This window comes from Ceratotherium simum, chromosome 5 (genome assembly GCF_057802395.1).
Source record: "Ceratotherium simum simum isolate JZ-2026a chromosome 5, ASM5780239v1, whole genome shotgun sequence".
Classification (NCBI taxonomy): domain Eukaryota; kingdom Metazoa; phylum Chordata; class Mammalia; order Perissodactyla; family Rhinocerotidae; genus Ceratotherium; species Ceratotherium simum.
Genome location: NC_141904.1, coordinates 35,786,693 through 35,810,470, shown reverse-complemented (window position 1 = coordinate 35,810,470; position 23,778 = coordinate 35,786,693). Strand labels below are relative to the sequence as shown.

Here is a 23,778-nt window from a genome sequence, read left to right as displayed (position 1 = left end):
ATGAATAGAGCAAATAAGAAATAGTTCAACCTAGAGATCGAGAGTACAAAGGATAGGCTGTCTGGTAAACTGGAGGTAGAGAAGAAAAATGGTGGCAGGGAAAGCTTACAAATGACCATTCAGTTCTTTATATTTGTGTGCCAGTTATTATTTTACTGACTCTTACCTCCAAATGCACACTTCAGTATATGTTCTACAATAAACAACAGAATTCCGTTAAGTATTTCTCTTTTAAAGTGAGTATGATGTTAAGTTTTCTCAGTAGAGGGTGCTGGAGGAACACTGCAGGAGAAGAGGCTCCCCAGTCATTTCAGGTGTAGGCTGGGATTGATGGTATGGGTGTGAGGACATCTGGTGGGGCTAACCCCAGCCATGGGCCCAGAACACAGTCCTGTAACTTTGCAGCCTTGATCTAGTAATAACCTTTCTTCAGTCCTCTTGACATGGTAACCAGAAGCCCTGTACACACTCTGAAAGCCTCCTGTCCCCTCCTGGTACCCAGACTCCCACTGCATACCATGCTACAGGCCACCAGCTCCCCACCCCCCACACGCCTACACTCTAGAGGGTAGTCTATTGCTTGTCTGGCAGCTCCAAACCAGCTCCAGCCTGGCCAAACCATCAAACTTCTCCGCTCTTGGTGGGCTAAACCACACCCTCTCCAATGAGATCTGAATCCTTCCCAAGTTTGTCCTTCCTTGGGTACTCTTTCTCAGCCCTAGGGTACCATATAGAGTTTCCTTCTATCTTAGTTTTCCTTCTATCATAGTAAAATTTCCCTTAGTTAACTTACTGTGATTGATTGGACCCAGACTGCTACAATCTATTACAAAATAATCAAGATATATTTATAACTAAATATAGTTCATACCCTGAAATTTCCTCACACTCTAAAGCCAATTGTGTGGTCTGAGAATGACAAAAGAATATATACTGTGAATCAAACATACTCCTCAGTATTTTTGTATTAATATACAAAAAATCTTGGTAGGCTAGGTTGGACACACAAATTATAATTCAGTCCTGTCCCAAGTGGGGAGACAGGACACAAAAGCCAGAACTATAGTCAAAGCACAATATAACAGAGACCATATGGTGAGTATAGACAATGAGGGCCAAAAGGTCCTTATAGATCTTGAATGCCCTTGGTAACAGAAATACAAGGTAAGAGGCTGCTAAGACTAAGTGAGTGTTGAGGTCCAAATTTATAGCAGGAATGTAGATAGAAAGGAGAGGCTACGTTCATGGGCCAAATCAGTATTTTTTGGTGAGCTACTAGAATTAGAAAGAAATGGAGAAAAAGAAGTTGAGGAGAACTTCTAGTTTCCTAGCTAGTGGTGCTAGCCATCAAGCAGGAAGAAGGCAGGCCAACAAATGGTGAATGTGGATGGGTGGTTTTTGAACTCAAGTCCTTGACATGTTGACACTGAAATGCCTGAATTAGAATTCTTCAACAACAAAAGAATTAGATTCAAAAAGAGAAGAACGCTGGGGAATTCCCAAATATTTGGAAATTAAACTACACACTTCCAAAGACTCGTGGGTCAAAGAAGAAATCATGAATTAGAAACAATCCTTACATGACAATGAAAATACAACATATCAAAATATATAAAACATAGCTAAAGCAATGATTACAGTACAGCTTTAAAGCTCATTAGAAAAGTAGAAATTGCTAAAATAACTTAAGCTTCAACCTCAAAAAGCTGGAAAAGAGCAAACCAAATACAAAGTAGAAGAAAATAATAAAGATCAAGAAATCAATGAAATAGAAAACAAATATAGAGAAAAATCAATGAAACAAAAGTTGGATAAACTTTAGTTAGAACCACGAAGAAAAGAAAGAAGATACAAATGACCAATACTAGGAATAAGAGAGGTGACATCACTACAGATGTACAGAAATTAAAAGAATTATAAAGGAGTATTATAAACAATTTGCACCTACAAACTAGATCATTTAGATGAAATGAAAAAATTTCAAAAAAGATGTACTTTACCAAACTACTCATAAAGAAACAGAAAATCAGAGCAGAACTATGTCAATAAAAAGTGAATTAGTAATTAAAAATCTTCCCAGGTTCAGATGGCTTTACTGGTGAAAAGTACCCAACAGTTAAGGAAGAAACAATACCAAACCCTTTCAGAAAATAAAGGAGGAGGAAACACTTTCCTAATGTATTTTAGGAGCCTGGTATACCCCTGATACCAAACGTAGACAAAGACATCACAACAAAAGAAAACTATAGGTCAATATCCCTCGTGGATATAGATGCAAAAATTCTTAACACAATATAAGCAATACAAACCCAGCAATGTATAAAAAGAGATTATACATCAAGAACAAATAGAATTTATTCCATGAATTCAAAGTTGTTTTAACATCGGAAAATAAATTAACACAGTAGTTCCCAACTGACGGTGATTTTGCACCCCCAGGGGACACTTGGTGATGTCTGGAGACATTTTCAGTTGTCACAACTGGGGAATAGGGAAAGCATGTTCCTAGCACCTAGTGTATAGAAGCAAGGGATGCTGCTAAACATCCTACAATACACAAATCATCACCCACAACAAAGTATTGCCTGGCCCAAAATGTCAATAGTGCCTAGGTAGAGAAACTCTGAATTAATATAATAAAGGACAAAACCATATGATCATCAATAGACAGAAAAAAAGCATTTGACAAAATCTAACATGCATTCAAGATAAAAGACTCTCAAACTGAAAACAGAAGAAAACTTAAGCTACGATAAAGGGCATCTACAAAAACCATACAACTAACATGCTTTCTCCTTAAGATCAGGAAGGAAAGGATGCCCATTCTCACTGCTTCTACTGAATACTGTTAGAGGTTCTAGCCAGTACAATCAGGCAAGAAGAGAAATTAAAGGTATACAGATCGCAAAGGAAGAAGCAAACCTCTTTCTTTGCAGATAACATGATCCTATAAAATGCCAAGGAATCTTAAAAAAAAAAGTTAACATGCAAGTTTAGCAAGGTCACAGGATACATGACCAATATATAAAAATCTAGAGTACTTCCCAATTTTAAAATGTACAATGATACTACGTTAATCAAGACAGTATGTCAATGGTGTAAGAACAGACATATAGATCAATGGAACAGAATCGAGTCTAGAAACAAACCCTTAATTTATGGTCAATTAATTGTCAACAAAGATACCAATTCAGGGGGAAAGGACTGTCTTTTCTACAAATAATGCCTGAAGAACTGAATATCCATGTGCCCAAAAAAGGTGAGTGGGAGGCTTATACCCTTACCTCATACCATATTTAAAAATTCACTCTAGGGGCCGGCCCAGTGGTGTAGCGGTTAAGTGCACGCGCTCTGCTGCGGAGGCTTGGGGTTCACAGGTTCGGACGCCGGGCGCGCACTGACGCACCGCTTGCTAAGCCATGCTGTGACAGCCTCCCATATAAACTAGAGGAGGATGGGCACGGATGTTAGCCCACGGCCAGTCTTCCTCAAGAAAAACGGGGAGGATTGGCATCGGATGTTAGCTCAGGACTAGTCCTCCTCACAAAAAAAAATAAATAAAAAATAAAAATAAAAATTCACGCGAAATGGATCATAGACACAAATGTAATAACTAAACTATAAAACTTCATGAATAAAACGTATAGGAGAACAGGGGCCAGCCCGGTGGTGCAAGCAGTTAAGTGTGTGCACTCTGCTGTGGCAGCCCGGGGTTCGCCGGTTCGGATCCCGGCGAGCACTAACGCACTGTTTGTTAAACCATGCTGTGGCAGTGTCCCATATAAAGTAGGGGAAGATGGGCATGGATGTTAGCCCAGGGCCAGTCTTCCTCAGCAAAAATGAGGAGGATTGGCATCGGATGTTAGCTCAGGGCTGATCTTCCTCACACACACAAAAAAACATATAGGAGAACATATCTGTGGCCTTGAGTTAGGTAACATTTTCTTAGATATGACTCCAAAAGTACAATCCACAAAAGAAAAAAAATTAATAAATCAGATTTCATCAAAATTTTAAACTTTTGTTCTTCAAAGGACCATCAAGAAAACGAAAAGCGAAGCCAGATGGAGAAAACATACGCAAAACACATATCCAACAAAGGACCTATATCCAGAATAAATAAAGGAAATCTTATAACTCCATTACAAGACAGACCACTTTCTCTCCTAAAAATGAGTAAAAGAGGGGCCGGCCCGGTGGCACAAGCGGTTGAGTGCGCGTGCTCCGCTGCGGCGGCCCGGGGTTCGCCGGTTCGGATCCCGGGCGCGCACCGACGCACTGCTTGGCAAGCCATGCTGTGGTGGCGTCGCATATAAAGTGGAGGAGGATGGGCATGGATGTTGGCCCAGGGCCAGTCTTCCTCAGCAAAAAAAGAGGAGGATTAGGATTGGCAGATGTTAGCACAGGGCTGATCTCCTCACAAAAAAAAAAAAAAAAAAAAAAAAAGAGTAAAAGATTTCAATAAATACTTCACCCAAGAAGAGAACATGAATTGCCAATAAGCACATGAAAAAAGATGTTCAACGCCATTAGTCATTAGGGAAATGAAAATTAAAATCACAATGAGATATTACTAGACCACCCTCCTAGAATGGCTATAATTAGAAACTGATGAAACCAGTGCTTTCAAGAGCGTGGAAAAACTGGAACCCTCATATAATGCTAGTTAGAATGAAAAATCTTACATCTTTTGGAAAACAGTTTGGTAGTTTTTAAGGAGTTATACCAAATACACAACCCAGCAATTCCATTCCTAGGAATTTGTTACCTAGAAAAAATGAAAACATAAGTTCATGCAAATACTTGTACCTAATATTCACAGCAGTATTATTCATAATAACCAAAATCTGGAAACCCAAATGTCCATCAACTAATAAACAGATAAACAAAATGTGGTATATATCCATACAGTGGAATCTTACTCAACAATAAAAAGAAGTGAATGACTGATACATGCCACAACATGAATAAACCACTAAAACATGGAAAGCAAAAGAATATAAACACAAAATAATATATATTGTATGATGCCACTTATATGAAATTTCTAGAAATAGTGTATATGTGGTTGCCTGGGCCTGGAGATGGGTAGACAAGAAGTGAGGCTTGACTGCAAACAGAAGTGAGGGAACTTTTGGAAGCAATGGAAATGTTCTAAAATTGAACTGCCAGGATGGTCATAGAAATTTACAAATTTACCAAAACTCATCAAACTTAAAATAGGTTAATTCTATTGTACATAAATTATACCTAAATAAAGCTGTTGTAAAAAGAAAAAAAGAGGGAAACCAAAAACATAAAAAAGATTAACTCTGTCAGGAAGACAACTCCTTTCTAAGAGGTCCTACAAAATGGGATGGCTTACTAGAAAAGGGAAAGGTGGAGACAGGCATCTTTAGAACTGATCAGCTGCCCAGCAGGGTAAAGAGACCTCTTGCCTTCTTCTCTACTCAAGCAAAGATATATTAAATAAAACAGGCAGGATACAGAATTGTGCTTACCAAACAATTATCAACTATTCATAGGAGGAAAAAGCAATGTGCATGGGAAAATGAATACAGATAGAAAATACATCAAAATGGCTAAGTTAAGGGTGGAAAACTACAAGTAATTTTTTCTCATTTACTCAATTTTCTGTAATTTAATAATACTTTTTAAACAAAAATTAGTAAGCATAATTAAAGACCCAATAAAAGTTTTAGAGCAAAAAAATTCTATAGGCTGGAAATTAGAAAACACTAGTTTAGATTTTACATAGTAAAATCTAATTTCATTGCCTAGTGGGCAAGGAAAAAAACCTTAAAAAGTCAGCCTTAATTTCACTTTCATTATAAACTTTCTTCAAGCAATAATCATCTGGCACCTATCCACAAAAAACCCTGGACAGATGAAACTTGGTATGGCCATCAGTCATACCTGTATATCTCATAAGCCTTTTTGCTCCAGCTTTGTAATCGTCCTTAATTTGGTTAAATTTGTTTAGTAGTTTACTAATGCTTAATGAGTAAAAGCATAGAAGGATTACTACTACCTAATTAGCAGGACAAAGGAAAAGTTTAGTTTAGCTCAGATGCTCCTAATCAGAGGGAATATGGTCAAGGCCTGAGTAGGAAATATGTCACTTGTTCTGACAGAATTAAAATAATTTATTTTTCCTTTGCTAAGTTTGTTCCTGAACTAAATAAGTCCTGTAAACAGTTAATGTGTATTTACTCTATAATATTCCAAAAAGAGTACCCTACAGGTAGAATTAGTTACAATGGAGTTATATGATGTTTGAACAATGGGTCAAACCATACACAAAAAAAGTATAGCAAATTAGAATTGAAAGTTTAAACCTTAAAATAGATAATCTGAATAGGCCATTTTTATCAAAGAAATTGAATCAATAATTAATAACTTCCAAAACAGAAAGCACCAGGCCCACATGGTTTCTCTGGTGAATTCTGCCAAACATTCAAGGAAGAGATGAAAAATACTTTCTAAAATCTCTTCCAGAAAATACAAAAGCAGAGGGAATACTTCCTAACTCATTCCATAAGGCCAGCACTATCCAAATACCAAATCCTAACAAAGACATTATAAGAAAGGAAAACTACAAACCAATATCTTTCATGAACATAGATGTGAAAATCCTCAACAAAATATTAGCAAATTGAATCCAATAATAAATACAAAGACTTACACAGCACGACCAAGTGGGATATAATCCAGGCATTCAAGGGTGGTTCAACATTTGAAAAACAATTAATGTAATTCATCACATCAACAAGTTAAAGGAAAAAGATCATGTAACTATATCAATAGATGCAGAAAAAGCATTTGACTAAATCCAATACCCATTCAAGACAAAATCTCTAAGCAAACTAGCAACAGAGGGGAAGTACCTCAACTTGATAAAGAATATCTACTAAAAATCTAAGAGCATACTTCATAGTGAGAAACTTGAAGCTTTCCCCCTAAGATCAGGAACAAGGCAAGGATGTCCGCTCTCACCACTCCTTTCCAACATCCCAGTGGAAGTACTAGCTGATGTGATAATACAAGAAAAAGAAACAGTATACAGATGGGGGGAAAAAAGCTGTTTTTGTTTGCAGATGACATGATCGTCTATGTAGAAAATCCCAAAGAATCAAACAAAAAACTACTGGAATTAATAGGTGATAATAAGCAATGTTGTAGGATACAAAATTAAATTGAGTTCCTATATACTAGCAAGGAACAATTGGAATTTAAAATAAAATACACAATACCATTTAGTACACAATACATATTACCACAGCAATACATACATACATACTTAGGAATAAATCTAACAGTGTATGTATAGAATTCATATGTGGAAAACCACCAAACTCTGATAAAAGAAGTCAAAGAAGAGCTGAATAAATGGAGGAATATTCCATGTTTATGATAGGAAGACTTAATATTGTTAAGATGTCAGTATTTCCCAACTTGAAAAGAAAAAAAAAATCTATAGGAGGCAATATCATAAGCACTGTTCCAAGTACTATTTTACCTGCATTTGCTTTGTTTTTGGTGAATAGTAACAACAGAAGTAACAACAAACACGTTCTCATCACTTGCTGTGTTCCCACAGTGTTCTATACCTTTATAAGCATTAACTTATTTAAACCATATGAGGTAGGTACTATTATTACTTCCATTATACAGTTGATGAAATAGACATAGGACTGGTTTAAACAATCCACAATGACAGAGCTGGAATTCAAAAAAAGACAAAGCCAAACCACGGCAGTTTGGCTCCAAAGACTGTACTCTTAACCACTCGTTCCTGATGAAAAAGGATAGAAGCTCTATAGAAATGAATCGAAAAGTATATCCAAAAACGTCCATCAACAGTGCTTTGAAAATAATGCTATGACACAGAGAATTTTATCTTTTAAATTTTAAAAACATATACTTTGTAAAAGAGGTTAAACAGCTGGTTTAAAGACCTTGTAAAAGAGGTTAAGCAATTGGCTTAAAAATAAACACCAGATGAGGAATCAGTAGACAACTTACATTTACATTTTAGAAATTACATACAATAAAATGTTTTCAACTTCATAATATCTTTTGGCTAACAACTGTTCAGAATAATTAGAGTTGTTATTATTTTTACTTCCAATTGGTAATGATCAAATTTTAAATAAACGTTATCTATTACAACTCTGCAGCCAAAACATTTTTTATATTTTCTTTATAAGAAAACTGAATGAATTTAAGAAGTGTCAAACACCTTGCCATGAGTCAGAAAACAACTTTGTATGCCAGAACTCAAACCCAAGTATTCTGATTTCAAATCCTAGAGCTGCTTCCACTTTAAACCTAATTTATGTTAAATATCTTGCTTTAAAAAACAGAACGAAAAACTCACTACATAATCTCTCAGTCTTTAGTGAGGATGCTTTATCATTCTGTCACTCTACAATCCTTAAAAGCATTATGATATCCATAATATCTCCTTCTAGGTCATCAACTTCATTTAACCCTGTATAATCAACATATAAAACAGCACCTGGTCCATATTGTGTTCTACAAAAATATCTGTTGAATAAAAAAATATTATGTCACATAGAAAAATAAGGTTGTAATGGAAAAGCTGATCCCGGAATTCATATGGAAATGCAAAAGATCCCAAGTAGCCAAACATAAAATTATAATAATAATTAGTCTAAAAGCTAGCATTATTTTAACTTTGGTTTGTAACTCCAAATTGTGTCTTCTACGTAATTTAAAAGGCTAATACATTTAAAAGAATTATTAGTTTATGTTTTTGCACAGAATGTACAAAGATGTAATTCTGTAACATCAACAACCAAAGGGGCAGGGATAGAGCTGTAAAAAGCAGATTTTTTGCATATTACTGAAGATGAGCTAGTATAAATTCAAATAAAAGTATTATAACTTTAGGATGTTAAAATGTAACCTCCACAGAAACCGCAAAGAAAACAGCTACAGAATATACACAAAGGGAAATGAGAAAGGAATTTATAACATTTCACTACAAAAAAATCAACTAAAAGATGTCTGTAATGAAGGAAATGAGGAGATAGAAAAGCTACAAGGCATACAGAAAACAAATAGCAAAATGACAGAAATAAGATCCTCCTTATTAGTAATCACTTTAAATGTAAATGTACTAAACTCTCTAATCAAAAGACAGAGATTGACAGAATGGATAAAAACACATGGTCCAACTATATGCCATCTACAAGACACTCAGTTTAGATCTAAAGACACAAATATATTAAAAGTTAAAGGACGGAAAAAGATATTCCATGAAAATAGTCACCAATAGAGAACAAGGGTAACTACACTATAATCAGACAAAACAAACTTTAAATCAAAAAAGGTTATGAGACAAAAAAGGACAATATATATTAATAATGTTTCAACACAGCAAGTATAACAATTAGAACATTTACACACTTAATGACAGACCATAAAAATATATGAAGCAAAAACTGACAGAAACGAAGGGAGAAACAGACAGTTCTACAATAATAATTGGAGACTTCAATGTCCCACTCTCAATAACTGATAGAACCAGACAGAAGATAAATAAAGAAATAGAGGACCTAACACAATAGACCAACTAGATCCAACAGACATATACAGAACGCTCTACCCAACAAAAGCAGCATACACATTCTTTTCAAGTGCACATTGGACATTTTCCAGGATAGACCATATGTTTGGCTACAAATGAAGTCTCTATTAATAGATTTAAAGGGATACTATAGAAAGTATCTTCTCTGACCACAATGGGATGATGTTAGAAATCAAAAACAGAAGTGAAATTAGAAAATTCACAAATTTGTGGAAATTAACACATTCTTAAACAACCAATGTATCAAAGAAGAAATCACACGGAAATGAGAAAACACTTAGAGATGAACGCAAATGAAAACATAACATACCAAAACTTAAGGGGGAGTGCTAAGAGGGAAATTTACAACTATACACACATACATTAAAAAACATCTCAAATTAACAACCTAACTTTACAACTTAAGAAACTGGAAAAAGAACAAACCAAATCTCAAATAGTAGAAGGAAGGACAGAATAAAGAGATAAACGAAGTAGAGAATAGAAAAATGATAAATAAAAATCAATAAAACAAAACAAAAAAATCAATGAAACAAACAAAGAAGTTGGCTTTTCCTTTTTTGGATCAGCAAAATCAACAAACCTTTAGCTAGACGGCCTAAGAAAAAGAGAGAGAAGACTCAAGGTACTAAATCAGAAATGAAACTGGGGACATTACTACTAATTCAGCAAAAATTAAAAGGATTATAAGGGAGTACCATCAATAACTGTATGCCAACAAATTGGATAACCTACATGAAATGGACAAATTCCTATAGATACAAAACCTATCAATACTAAATCACACAGAAGTAGAAAATCTGAATAGACCTAGAACTAGTAAGGAGAAGGGATCAGTAATCAAAAATCTCCCAACAAGGAAAAGTCCTGGACATGATGGCTTCACTGGTAAATTCTACAAAACATTAAAAGAACTAATAGTAATCCTTCTCAAACTATTCTAAAAAATTGAAGAGGATCTAAGACTTCCTAACTCATTCTATGAAGCCAGTATTAACCTGATACCAAAGCCAGACAAAATTGCTTCAAAAAAACCTACTGACAAATATCACCTATGAACATTGATGCAAAAATTCTCAACAAAATACTAGCAAATCACATTCAGCAGCATATTAAAAGGAGAGGAATGAAAACAGCCAAGAGAAAGAAAGAGAAAGGGTCATAAAGAAAGTGATATAGAAGTTAGGAAGAAGATCCAAGGAAAACAAAATGGTGAAACAAACTAATATTTAAAACTACAATCAAAGACAACTTTCCAGAAATAAAAAATATCTATCTACATGTTGAAAGGGGTCATCATTACCAGAAGGGTCAACTTTGGGACGTATTCTAATTTATTAGACTTTAATGCTATAGAAAAAAAGTTCTCTACTATTCCAGTAAAAAAAGACCACATTTCTTATGAAACACATAAAATTAGGTCCTTGCAGGACATTTGGTCCTGGTCCAAAACATCCATAAAACATCTGGTCCATAAGACATTTGGCTCATGCCAAAAGGTTCTTGGTATCTGGTCATATTCAGTCCTGTCCAAAACGTCCATGGAGACAGGGGGTCCATACCAAAAGATCCTTGATATTTGGTCCTGCTGAAAACCATCTGGCATGGACCAAATATGCTCATGGATGTTTTGGATGTCCAAATGTCTTATGGACATTTTGGACAGGACCAAAAGTCAAGAACCTTATGGCACAGACCAAATGTTTTATGGATGTTTTGGACAGACCCAAATATCTGCTGATCAATTAGGTTTTTGACAGTAACAAGCAGAATAAAACGATGGTGGTACAACAATTTCAAGAAATTTGAGCAAAGGACATATGATCTAGAACTTTCTATCCAGCCAAACTCTCAAGCATGAGGCTTTAAAAAAACGGGTTTAAACACGCAAGAACTTGAGGAATATTGCACTCATGAGCCTTTCCTGTGAACTACAGGAATACCTTCATCCAATCAAGAAATATCATGTATAGGAAATAAATAAATAAAATTAATATGCAAAATATTATGTACTAATATTTAAAATATATTACATATTTAATAACATACATGTCAATATATAATAAAAGTCACAAATGAAAAACTCACAGCACACACACTCAATGGTGAAAACTTTTCCTCTAAGATCACGAACAAAATAAGGGTGCCCACTTTCCCCACTTCTATTCAACATAGTATTTGAAGTTCTATCTAGAGAAATTAGGCAAGGAAAAAAAAAAAAGGCATCCAAATGGGAAAAAAAGAAGTAAAATTATCCCTGTTTACAAATAATACGATGTAATATGTAGAAAACCCTAGATTGGACACACACATAATATTAGAGCTAATAAATGAATTCAGGTAAGTAACAGGATACAAAGTCAACACACAAAAATCAGTTGCATTTCTATATGCTAAAATGAACAATCTGAAAAGGAAATTACCAAAAAAATCCCAATTAACAATAGCATCAAAAAAAAAATTTACAGATTAACTAATGAAGTAAAAAACTTGTACAATGAAACTATAAAACACTGCTGAAAGAAATTAAAGACAGGGCCGGCCCTGTGGCTTGGTGGTTAAGTGCACGCACTGCAATGCTGGTGGCCCGGGTTCGGATCCCGGGTGCACATTGAGGCACCACTTCTCCGTCCATCCTGAGGCCGAGTCCCACATACAGCAACTAGAAGGATGTGCAGCTATGACATACAACTATCTACTGGGGCTTTGGGGGGAAAAAATAAAATAAATAAAATCTTAAAAAAAAAAAAAAAAAAGAAATTAAAGACATAAATAAATAGAAACACATCCAATGTTCATTCATGAATTAGAAGACAATATTGTTAAGATGACAGTACTACCCAAAGTGATCTACAAAGTCAAAGCAATCTGTATCAAAATCCCAATGTTTTTTGCAGAAGTAAAAAAACCCATCCTAAAATTCAAATGGAATCTCAAAGGAGCCCTAATAGCCAAAACAATCTTGAAAAAGAACAACAAAGCTGGAGGACACATACTTCCTGATTTTAAACTTACTACAAAGCTACAGTAATCAAAGAAATGTGGTACTGGCATAAAGACATACATATAGGCCAAGGGTACAAAAGAGAGACCCCAGAAATAAATTTTCGAACATATGGTCAAGTGATTTTCAACAAGGGTGCCAAGACCATTCAATGGGGAAAGGACAGTCTTTTCAAAAAACGGTGCTGGGAAAACCAGATATCCACATGCAAAATAATCAAGTTGGACCCTTCCCTAACACCTTATACAAAGACCTAAATGTAAGACCTAAAACTATAAAACTCTTAGAAGAAAACATAGAGTAAAAGCTTCATGACATTAGATTTGGCAATGATTGCTTGACTATGACACCAAACGCACAGCAACAAAAGAAAAAATAAACAAACTGGACTTCATGAAAAATTAAAAATTTTGTGCATCAAAAGACAATATCAAGGGCCGGCCCGGTGGTGCAAGCGGTTAAGTGCATGCGCTCCGCTGCGGCGGCCCAGGGTTCGCCAGTTCAGATCCCAGGTGCGCACTGACGCACCGCTTGGCAAGCCATGCTGTGGCGGCATCCTATATAAAGTGGAGGAAGATGGGCATGGATATTAGCCCAGGGCCAGTCTTCTTCAGCAAAAAGAGGAGGACTGGCAGATGTTAGCTCAGGCCCGATCTCCCTCACAAAAAGAAAAAAAAAAGAAAAAAGACAATATCAGCAGTAAAAAAAAGTAACCCACAGAATGGGAAAAAAATGTGCAAATCATGTATCTTTAAAGGATTATAGAGTGGATTATTATATATTATAGAAGATTATATAAAGGATTATTATATACTACATAGAGAACTCCTAAAACTCATCAACAAAAAAACAACCAGATTCAAAAATGGGCAAAAGACTTACATAAACATTTCTCCAAAGATACACAAATGGCCATTAACCACATGAAAAGATGCTCAACATTATTGATCATTAGGGAAATACAAATTAAAACTACAACAGATACCACTTCACACCCGTTAAGATGGCTACTATCCAAAAAAAATAAAAAATAAGTATTGGTGAGAATGTAGAGAAACTGGAACCCTTTTGTACTGCTGATGGGAATGTAAAACGGTACAGCTGCTATGGAAAAGAGTATGGTAGTTCCTCAAAAAATTGAAAGTAGAATTACCACATGATCTGGCAATTTCACTTTTGGGTATATACACAAAAAAATTGAAAGCAGTGCCTCGAAGAGATATTTGTACACCTATGATCACAGCAACATTATTCACAATAGCTAAAATATGGAAGCAACCCAGTGTCCATGAAACAGATGAATGGATAAACAAAATGTGGTATATAAATACAATGGATTCAGCCTTAAAAAGGAAGGAAATTCTGACATATGCTACAATATGGATGAACCTTGAGAACATTATACCAAGTGAATAAGCCAGTCACAAAAAGGCAAAAACTGTATAAATTCTACTTATATGAGATACTTGGAGTAGTTAAGATTATAGAGACAGAAAGTAGAATGGTAATTGGCAGGGGCTAGGGGAGGGAAGAATGGGGAGTTATTGTTTAATGGGCAGAATTTCAAGTTTTACAAGATGAAAAGCTATGGAGATGGATAGTGCTGGTGGTCACATAACATTATGAATGTATTTAACACCACTGAACTCTATGCTTATAAATGATTAAAGATGGTTAATTCTATGTTATGTGTATTTTATAACAATTAAAAAAAAAAACCTCATATGAGATACCACTTCACACCAATAGGCAACAAAAAAGTAACAACAAAAACAGAAAAAAATAAGTATTGGTGAGGATTTAGAGAAATTAAAATCCTCATACATTGCTGGTGGAAATGTAAAATGGTACAAACACTATGAGAAAGTCCGGCAGTTTGTCAAAAAGTTAATCACAAAGTTTCCATGTGAACCAATAATTCCACTCTTTGGTATACAATAAAGAGAAATGAAAACACATGTAAACACAAAAACTTGTACACAAATGATGTTAGCAGCATTATTCATAATAATTAATACATGAAAATAACTCAAATGTCCATCAACTGATGATGGATTAAAAATGTGATATATACTTACAATGGATTATTCAGCCATAAAAAGGAATGAAGTATTGATACATGTCAACAACATGAATGATTATGCAAAGTGAAAGAAACCATACATAAAAGGTCATATATTTTATGTGGGTTTTATTTATATTCAATGTCCAGAATAGGTAAGTCTATAGAGACAGAAATTAAACTGATGGAGGGAGGAGGGGAATTGGGAGGTACAGGGTCTCTTTAGGGGGTGATGTCTGTAAATAATATAAGATACTAAAAATGATTAAATCCCACACTTTAAAATGGTTAAAGTGGTGAATATTACGTTATATGAATTTCAACTCAATTTTTAAATATTAAATTTTAAAAAATGTTAAAAGGTAATTAAGATGCCAGCTAACGCACTCATGCAATAGTTCAGACTCATATGTTAAAAGAAAATAAAGACAAACTATAGACAATACTACTTTTGTGTTCCTTAAAAAGCATAAAGATACATATAGATTAAAAATAAATAGATGAGGGGCTGGCCCCGTGGCCTAGGGTTAAGTTTGGCGTGCTCCAATTTGGCAAACCGGGTTTGGTTCCGGGGTGTGGACGCACACCACTTGTCGGCGGCCATGCTGTGGCAGCAACTCACAAACAAAAAAACAGAAGATTGGCATAAATGTTAGCTCAGGGAGAATCTTCCTCAGAAAAAAAATAAAAATTAAATAGTAAAAAAAAATACATGACAAAAAATATACCATTCTAACACTAATCAAAAGAAAGCAGTGGTAGTTATATTAAAGACAGAGCAGACTTCAAAGCAATGAAAGTTATCAGGCATAAAGAAAGGCACTGCATAATGATAAAGAGATTAATTCTCCAAGAAGACATAACCATCCTTAAAATGTATGTGCCTAATAACAGAGTGTCAAACTACGTAAGAAAAAAACTGATAGAACTGCAAGGAGAAATGGATGAATCCACTATCATAATTGCAAACTTCAAAACCCCTCTCAGAAATGGACAGACCCAGCAGATAGAAAATCAGTAAGAACACAGTTGAACTCAACAACATCATCAATCAACTGGATATAATGGACATCTATAGACTACTTCATCTACGAACAGCAGAATATGCATTCGTCTCCAGCTCACAGGGAACATTCACCAAGGTAAAGCATATTCTGGGCCATAAAACACATCTTAACAAATGTAAAAGAATAGAAATCACATTGTGTGCTTGCAGCCCACAATGTGAATTAAACTAAAAATCAATAACAGAAAGATAACTTGGAAAATCTCAAAATACATGGAGATTAGACAACATACTTCTGAATAACATGAGTCAAAGAAGAAAGCTGAAGAGAAAATTCAAAAATACTGTTAACTAAATGAAAATGAAAACACAACTTATCAAAATTTGTAGGATACAGAGAAAGCGGTGGTTATAGGGAAATTTATAGTACTGAATGCATATATTAGAAAAGAAAGATAGATCTAAAAAAAGAAGTGCAATTGAAATCCAAAGGAAGTAGGGAAAAAGAAATATAAACCAGAGCAGAAATCAGTGAAATTGAAACAGGAAATCAGGGGCCGGCCCCGTGGCTTGGCGGTTAAGTGCACACGCTCTGCTACTGGTGGCCCGGGTTCGGATCCCAGGCAAGCACGGACGTACCGCTTGTCTGGACATGCTGAGGCGGTGTCCCACATACAGCAACTAGAAGGATGTGCAACTATGACATACAACCATCTACTGGGGCTTTGCGGAGAAAAAGGGGAAAAAAAAAAGGAGGAGTATTGGCAATAGATGTTTGCTCAGGGCCAGTCTTCCTCAGCAAAAAGATACAAAGAAACAGGAAATCAATAGAGAAAATCAATGAAACCAAAAATTGGTTCTTTGAAAGATCAACAAAATCGATAAGCCTCTAGACAGGCTAAGAAAAAGAGGACACAAATCAGAAATATCAGAAATGAAAGAAGGGACATGACTACAGATCCCATGGACATTAATTAAAAGTGTAATAAAGAAATACTACAAACAATCCTATGCCCACAAATTTGATAAGCTAAATGAAATGGACCAATTCCTTGAAAGACAAAATCTGCTAAAACTCACACGTGAAGAAACAGACAATCTGAATAGGCCTATATCTATTAAAGAAATTGAATCAGTAATTAATAACTTCCAAAACAGAAAGCACCAGTCCAAGGTAGATTCACTGGTGAATTATACCAAACATTTAAGGAAGAAATTATACCAATTCTCCACAATCTCTTTAAGAAAATAGAAACAGAGGGAATACTTCCTAACTCATTCTACAGGGTCAGCATTATCCTAATACCAAAACCAGACAAAGACATTATGAGAAAACTATAGATCAATAATCTCTTATAAACACAGATACAAAAATCCTCAAAAAAATATTAGCAAATCAAATCCAACAATGTGTTATAAGAATTATACATCACAACCAAGTAAGATTTTTCTCAGGTATGCAAGACTGGTTCAACATTTGAAAATTAATTAATGTAATTCATTACATCAAAAGGTCAAAGGAAAAAAATCACATAACTGTATCAACAGATGCAGAAAAAGCATTTGACAAAATTCAACATCCATTCATGATAAAATCTCTTAGCGAACTAGCAATAGAATGGAACTTCCTCAACTTGATAAATAATATCTACAAAAAATCTACAGCTAACATCATATTCAATGGTGAAAAACTCAAAGTTTTCCCACCAAGATCAAGAAGAAAGCAAGGATGTCCCCTCTCAACACTGTAGAGGAAGTACTAGCTAATGCAATAAGACAAGAAAAGGAAAAAAAAAAAAGCTATATAGATTGGGGAGGAAGAAATAATTTGGCAGGGGCAAAATAATGGTAGTTTCACAAACAGAATTCAAAATCCCAAGCCACTGAACCACATTTCAACTTTCCAAAGTATTTCTGAACCCTTTCCTCCACCAAAAAAACAGAAACAAAAAAAAATCAATACCTTCTTTTTTGATAGCCTGTTTTTTGGAGCTATGACTTATAAAGTAAGGATATTATCATTGTCTGCAAAATAGGTGTAATAAAATTGTGTCAAAATTATATCTATATGTATGTACGTACCTATAGATATATATATATAGAGAGAGAACAGTACCTGACATATTTTTAAACGTTATTCTTATTAAATTTATTATGAATGGTAACAGAGCTCTCCGAATGCAACTATATTTGATAAAAGACAAATGTGTACAACCAACAGCATTTCAGCAGAAAGTTTATTCACATTAATGGTAGCAAAACATTAAGTGTTACTTACCCACAGGTAGTATGTGAACTGAAGTGCAAAAATAGCAATGCCTTCGTTATCAAAGGATCCAGCTACTGACCGAGAAATGTAACCTGGTACAATAGCAATAAAACAAGCAGCTAAAAGTCCTGCTCCTTGGTTCCAAAGTTCTCTGGTAAGCAGAAAAGTAGATATAGATGTAAGGCCGCTAAAGGTTGGTGCAAGGAACACACATACATCTCTTATGTGAACTGTTATGTTCAATGTATTTAAAATCCAATGGATAAGGCCAGCTGTTATCATCAACCCTGGGTAAACCTAGGAAGAAAATAATTGGAAATTTTAATTACATATACAATGAGCTGAAAACATAAACATAAGTTCTTTTCTTTATTATTACATGTTGTTTACAGTAAGTTTAAGAATAAGATCGCAAAACAATTTGCCTTCTTCACATACTACAAAATTAAATGTTCTTTTAGATTGGATACCAAGAAAAAGCTCATATATGGAGAGAGACATATTTAAATAAAAGAAGATCAGACAGAATGAATGATAAAAATTGAAAACGTTTAACAATGGAAAACTGTAGGTAACTTTCTTATTGATCCCACTATTTTTTGACCAAAAAACAGAGTCCTAGTCTAACTTACCCTGAAGTTTGGTGTTTTAACATGCTCCAATTTTGCCCATAACTTGTGTGTGTATAAGAGAATGAGAAAGGAGAGAAGACGAACAAAAGTTATATGCAATACTATTTAAGTGGTATTTATAAATGATTTTTCCCCTTCAAAGCAAAGATTGGGAAAGTAAACAACTCTAGCCAGGAAAAGAAGGACTAGTCAGTTGGTGAATTCAAAGATAATACTTTGGAACTTCTGGAAGGTTGAATGTTTTTACACCACTTGAAATATTTAAGGATGGCAGGAAAATAATCTAGAAGAGGCCAATTAACAGTGGTAGTCCTCACCCTCACTCTAAAAAAGGAACATGAAACATTAAGAGGATTCAAAGAACAGTAAATAGGACATTATTTTTGAGCTGTCAGTGATTAAAACATGTTCAGTAGTCCCCCCTTATCTGCAGGGGATACGTTCCAAGACCACCAGTGGATGCCTGAAACCTAGGATAGAACCGAACTCCATATACGCTATGTGTTTTCCTATACATACATACCTGATCAAGTTTAATTTATAAATTAGGCACAGTAGAAGATTAACAACAATAACTAATAATAAAATAGAACAATTCTAACAATATACTGTAATAAAAGTTACTATACATCTTAGCAACCTCAGCATATGATTTTTTTGCTTTCCTCATTAAGTCAAGAACTTGCACCTTTTCACTTAAACAGAAGCTACTTTATGGCTTCTCTTTTGGCATATCCAAATTGCCAGCATCACTACTCTTGCACTTTGGGGCCATTTATTAAGTAAAATAAGGGTTACTTAAACACAGGCATTGCGATATGGCGACAGTTGATCTGATAACTAAATAGGCTACTAAGTGACTAATGGGTGGGTAGCATATACAGCATGGATATGCTGGACAAAGGGATGATTCACATCCAAGGCAGATTGGAACGGGACAGCGCGAGATTTCATCACGCTACTCAGACCGGCATGCAATTTAAAAATTATGAATTGTTTACTTCCGGAATCTTCCATTTAATATATTCAGACTGCAGTTGACCATGGCTAACTGAAACCGTGAAAAGTGAAACTGCAGTTAAAGGGGTCCTACCGTATTTACATTTCCCTTAGCTAAATCCTAAAAGATTCTTTTCTTTCTCCATCACTGAAACTAAAAAGAATGTTATAAATTTCTTTCCTAGTTGTACTATTTATTTATTTTTTTAAATTTTTTATTTATTTATTTTTCCCCTAAAGCCCCAAGTGATAGTTGTAAGTCATAGTTGCACATTCCTCTAGCTGCAGTATGTGGGACGCGGTCCCAGCATGGCCGGAGAAGCAGCGCGTCTGTGCGCGTCCGGGATCCGAACCCGGGCAGCCTGCATCGGAGCGCACGCACTTAACCACTAAGCCACGGGGCCGGCCCGTAGCTGTACTATTTAAAATTGCAAACTCCTCATGGTCTTTAACCTACTCCCTTTCTTTTTCTCCATAGCACTTATCACCATTTCACATACTATTTATTTTACTTCTTTTATTAGTCTATAAACTAAACACCCTCACAAGAATATAAGCTCCAAAATAGCAGGAAAAATTTCACCAGCATGCAGGACAATGATTGGCACAAAATGGATGCTCAATACCTATCGAATAAATGGAAGGAGAATGGGATATAGCAAGGTGAAAAAAACTGTGGCAATTATCACTATTCTTAAAAATTAAAATTTTGTTCTATTTCACATACAATAACACCAGGTCCCAGTGTTGGATTTTGTCAGCCCTATTCAAAACAAAAGGAAATGAATTTGAAAATAGCTCTAAAGGTAAGTCAATATATCCATGATAACATGGCAGACTGAGCTGGCTTACAAAATACAGCCAAAATACACAGAAGTACTGGATGAAGAGACCAAAAAAGCCTAACCAAACAAAGAAAAACCATCCAACAACAAAAAAGGCAGACTTAAGCTCAAAAGAAAGGGATCCCTTCAGATGCCAAAAATAAAGGGGAAATTCAAAGTAGGAACTGATGCTGCGGAAGCCGAAAAGGAGGGAAAAAACCACACCAGGCTTGATAACACCCCTATCTCCAGTCCCTAAGGTGTATATCACTCAACACAGGGATCAGAGAAAAGGCCTAAGTTCCAGCACAAAACCAGGGCCTGTTTATGAAACTTTATTGTTAGTGCCATCCAGTCAATTGGACTCCTAGCCGACCCTGTGTATAGGAGAGTAGAACTCTGCCCACTCTTCTTACACCATCCTCTCATCTTCCGGCACTGTATCAGACAATGCTCTGCTGCTATTCATAGGGTTTCCATGGCCAGTTTTTGTAAGTGGGTCCTTCTTCCTAGTCTGTCTTAGTCTGGAAGCTCTGATGAAACCTGTCCACCATGGGTGACCCTGCTGGTATTTCAAATACCAGTAGCATAGCTTTCAGCATCATGGCAACATGCAGCCACCACAGTATGACAACCAACAGACGGGTGGTGTGGTTTCCCTAAGATGTAACAGGCTGTATCTTACCCACTAGACCACCAGGGCTGGCTGTTGATGAAACTAGACTAGACAAATTCTACCCATCCATCAAGGGAAGCAGTAAGGAACTTTTGTCTTATTTCCAAAGCTTTGAATAGAAACAAAGTCTAAAACGAGAAATAAGTAAATTCAATCATCACGTGTGAATAAGTAACTCAGTCATCACATGGGTTTCACATTTATAACAACCTTATGTATAAGAAACCTCGAACTGAGAAATAACCTCGAAAAATTGTCCTAAAACCAGTGAAACCCCTAAGGGCTCAGCAAATGAAAATGAGAAAGATCATCATAGGGAGGGTCCCAAATACTAGGACACCAGGAGTCTCAGAAAACAAGCCTCCACTGAGGATGAATTCAAGATAAAAAGATATAAACACACTAGGAAACAAACAATAGTCATCAAATATTAATACAATAAGGTATATGACAGTATTAGCACTACAACAAGTGCAGATAATACCCATCACTCACATTTCTTACCATTAATATCTTTCTTATTTGCCGTGGAGAGTATGACTATTCTCCTTCTATCTTTATCTGTATTTGCATCAAGGATAAGAAGATGCCCACATTTGAAACAGAACATCTTACTATCACAGAGAACATATTGTTTCCAAACACAGAAGGAACATTTATAAAATTTGTCTATATCCTAGGCCACAAAATCAAGTCTCAAATTTCAAAGGATTAACATTATAGAATTTGTTCTCTAACCACAACATATTTAAAGTATATAGTAAAAAAAAATAACCAGGAAATCCTCTTATGTTTAAAAGTTAAATACAATTCTAAATAACCCATGAATCAGGGGAAATTATAATGGAAATTAAAATACATTTTGACTTGAATAGCAATGAAAATACTACACATCAAAACTGATGCAGGGGCCGGCCCTGTGGCCTATCGGTTAAGTTCAGTGCGCTCCACTTTGGTGGCCCAGGTTCGGTTCCAAGGTGTGGACCTACACTACTCGTTGGCGGCCATGCTGTGGCAGTGACCCACATATAAAATAGAGGAAGAGTGGTGCATATGTTAGCTCAGGGTGAATCTTCCTCAGCAGAAATAAATAAATAACTTATGCAATGTAGGTAAAACAGTGATTAGTGGGAAATTTATAGCTTTAAAATAAATACATTAACAATGAAGAAAGGTTGAAAATTATTGGGCAAACTGTTATCAGGAAGTCAGAAAAAAACATCCAAATGAACTCAAGAAAGTGGAAGGAAGGAAATAAATTGAAATTAATACAACAGAAGACAAACATTTATTTAAGAGAGATAATCAACAAAGTCAAAGTTTCTTTGGGTTAAGAAATCTAATAAAATTGATAAACCTCTGACAAAACTGATAAAAAAAAAATAATACTAAACATATATGTTTCCTCAATAGGTGTCTGTCTTTCACTTTCTCTTCAACATTCCTCTTACATCCCAAGTCCTAAAATTTTCCCTTATGTCATCTTCTGGATATTATAATTCCCCATAAACTATGATCAGTACTCAATTACCTGGAGTAATTTACGATAGATTTGGGACTTGGAAAATTAGAATTATCGATTCTTCTAAATTCCTATTTCTTTCCAAAAAATGTTTTTCCAATAAAGTCGCTACAGAACAAAACAAAAACACACAACCTGGGGGCCGGCCCAGTGGCACAAGTGGTTAAGTGCGCGCGCTCCACTGCAGCGGCCTGGGGTTCGCCGGTTCGGATCCCGGGTGCGCACTGATGCACTGCTTGGCAAGCCATGCTGTGGTGGTGTCCCATATAAAGTGGAGGAAGATGGGCACAGATGTTAGCCCAGGGCCAGTCTTCCTCAGCAAAAAAAAGAGGAGGATTGGCAGATGTTAGCACAGGGCTGATCTTCCTCACCAAAAAAAAAAAAAAAAAAAAAAAAACCCACAACCCGAACTTAAGATATACTGTGACAACAGATCCCCCTCCCAGGCTGCACCTCTTGTCAGAAATAGTGACTACTGTGAGATAACTCAAAAACAGGTTGAGGGTGGAGGTGTCAAGAAAAGAGACTTAGTAAATTAAATAGTGGATAATTAGCCACAGAAAAATGTATTGGTTAACTATACAAAGCTTTCAAGAATCCCCATTACCTCAGCAATTAATAATTTACTCAAATAACTATAAAATTTTACGACTAATATAAATAACTCCAAATATACTTACAGTACCACCTACTATTCTTCCTAGTGGATACCATGCTCTTTCATCAAACCAATTTAAAAATTCATAGAACCCATGAGATGCAAGATGATGTGTTGATCTATAGTTAAACCTAGGGAAAACAGGAAAGAAAGAAATGTTATAAAACTTTGCTTACTAGAAAGAAATACCTTCATCTTTCTAATATTTTATTTTAAAAATAAATGTCTTTATATTTAACTCTATGGCTAAATATATCTTTTATAGCGATTTTCCTCAAACTTGAATAAGAGATTATTTTCTAAGGAACAGTCTTATACCTCTAACATAACTGAAAACAAAACCTCTTCCCTCCCAAAAAACCATGCCCACAAAACTAATAATTCTCAAATTAACTTTTGGCCATTGCTTGGGGCACAGGTGGTCGACTGCTATACATTTCAATATAAAAAAAAGATGAGGGTACATAGAATTCACCAAATGACCAAAGCAGTCAATGGCTCTCAAATGAT

At 35.4% G+C, this 23,778-nt stretch overlaps 1 protein-coding gene across 2 annotated transcripts in view; it reads right to left on the bottom strand.

Annotated features, from left to right (window-relative positions):
- Window positions 1-23,778, bottom strand: part of STT3B (STT3 oligosaccharyltransferase complex catalytic subunit B) — a 114,293-nt gene that overhangs the window by 39,149 nt on the left and 51,366 nt on the right. For both annotated transcript variants that reach the window (XM_087430664.1, XM_004419454.3), the window contains exons 2-3: window positions 23,291-23,399; window positions 17,967-18,254 (exon numbers count right to left, since the gene is read on the bottom strand). In XM_087430664.1, the coding sequence (XP_087286790.1) occupies window positions 17,967-18,254; window positions 23,291-23,399 (397 nt within the window). The remainder of the gene's footprint in view (window positions 1-17,966; window positions 18,255-23,290; window positions 23,400-23,778) is intronic.